The sequence below is a fragment of the Limulus polyphemus genome, unplaced genomic scaffold, assembly GCF_000517525.1.
Source record: "Limulus polyphemus unplaced genomic scaffold, Limulus_polyphemus-2.1.2 Scaffold89428, whole genome shotgun sequence".
NCBI lineage: Eukaryota > Metazoa > Arthropoda > Merostomata > Xiphosura > Limulidae > Limulus > Limulus polyphemus.
In genome coordinates, this window is record NW_013755024.1 from 1 (window position 1) to 1,063 (window position 1,063).

Consider the following 1,063-nt stretch of genomic DNA (forward strand, 5'->3'; position numbering starts at 1 on the left):
GTGGTCACAGTTGTCTCATCTAGTTCGAACAGCTAGGGTCATTCTACATTTTGTTTACTAATGAGTCAGTGTATAATTGAACTTCTGCAGGATCTACTAATGAGTCAGTGTATAATTGAACTACTTCAGGATCTACTAATGAGTCAATGTATAGTTGAACTACTTCAGGATCTACTAATGAGTCAATGTATAATTGAACTACTTCAAGATCTACTAATGAGTCAGTGTATAAATGAAATTCTGCAGGATCTACTAACGAGTCAGTGTATAATTGAACTTCTGCAGGATCTACTAATGAGTCAGTGTATAATTGAACTACTTCAGGATCTACTAATGAGTCAATGTATAGTTGAACGACTTCAAGATCTACTAATGAGTCAATGTATAATTGAACTACTGAAGGATCTACTAATGAGTCGGTGTATAATTGAACTAGTGAAGGATCTACTAATGAGTCAATGTATAATTGAACTTCTGCAGGATCTACTAATGAGTCAGTGTATAATTGAACTACTTCAGGATCTACTAATGAGTCAATGTATAGTTGAACTACTTCAGGATCTACTAATGAGTCAATGTATAATTGAACTACTTCAAGATCTACTAATGAGTCAATGTATAGTTGAACTACTTCAGGATCTACTAATGAGTCAATGTATAATTGAACTACTGAAGAATCTACTAATGAGTCAGTGTATAATTGAACTTCGGCAGGGTCTACTAATGAGTCAGTGTATAATTGAACTACTTCAGGATCTACTTATGAGTCAGCGTATAATTAAACTACTGCAGGATCTATTAATGAGTCAGTGTATAATTGAACTTCTGCAGGAGCTACTAATGAGTCAGTGTATAATTGAACTTCGGCAGGGTCTACTACAGAGTCAGTATATAATTGAACTACTTCAGGATCTACTAATGAGTCAATGTATAATTGAACTACTTCAGGATCTTCTAATGAGTCAGTGTATAATTAAACTACTGCAGGATCTACTAATGAGTCAATGTATACTTGATCTTCTGCAGGATCTACTAATGTGTCAGTGTATAATTGAACTTCTGC

General features: G+C 34.2%; 1 protein-coding gene across 1 annotated transcript; it reads left to right on the top strand.

The window, feature by feature from the left end:
- Nucleotides 1-60: 60 nt before the first annotated feature.
- On the top strand, nucleotides 61-961 carry LOC106477878 (the record flags this gene model as incomplete). The annotated part of the gene is made up of 1 exon (XM_013938398.1): nucleotides 61-961. A coding segment is annotated over exon 1 (901 nt), but the record flags the coding sequence as incomplete, so codon positions are not given.
- Between the last annotated feature and the right edge of the window lie 102 nt (nucleotides 962-1,063).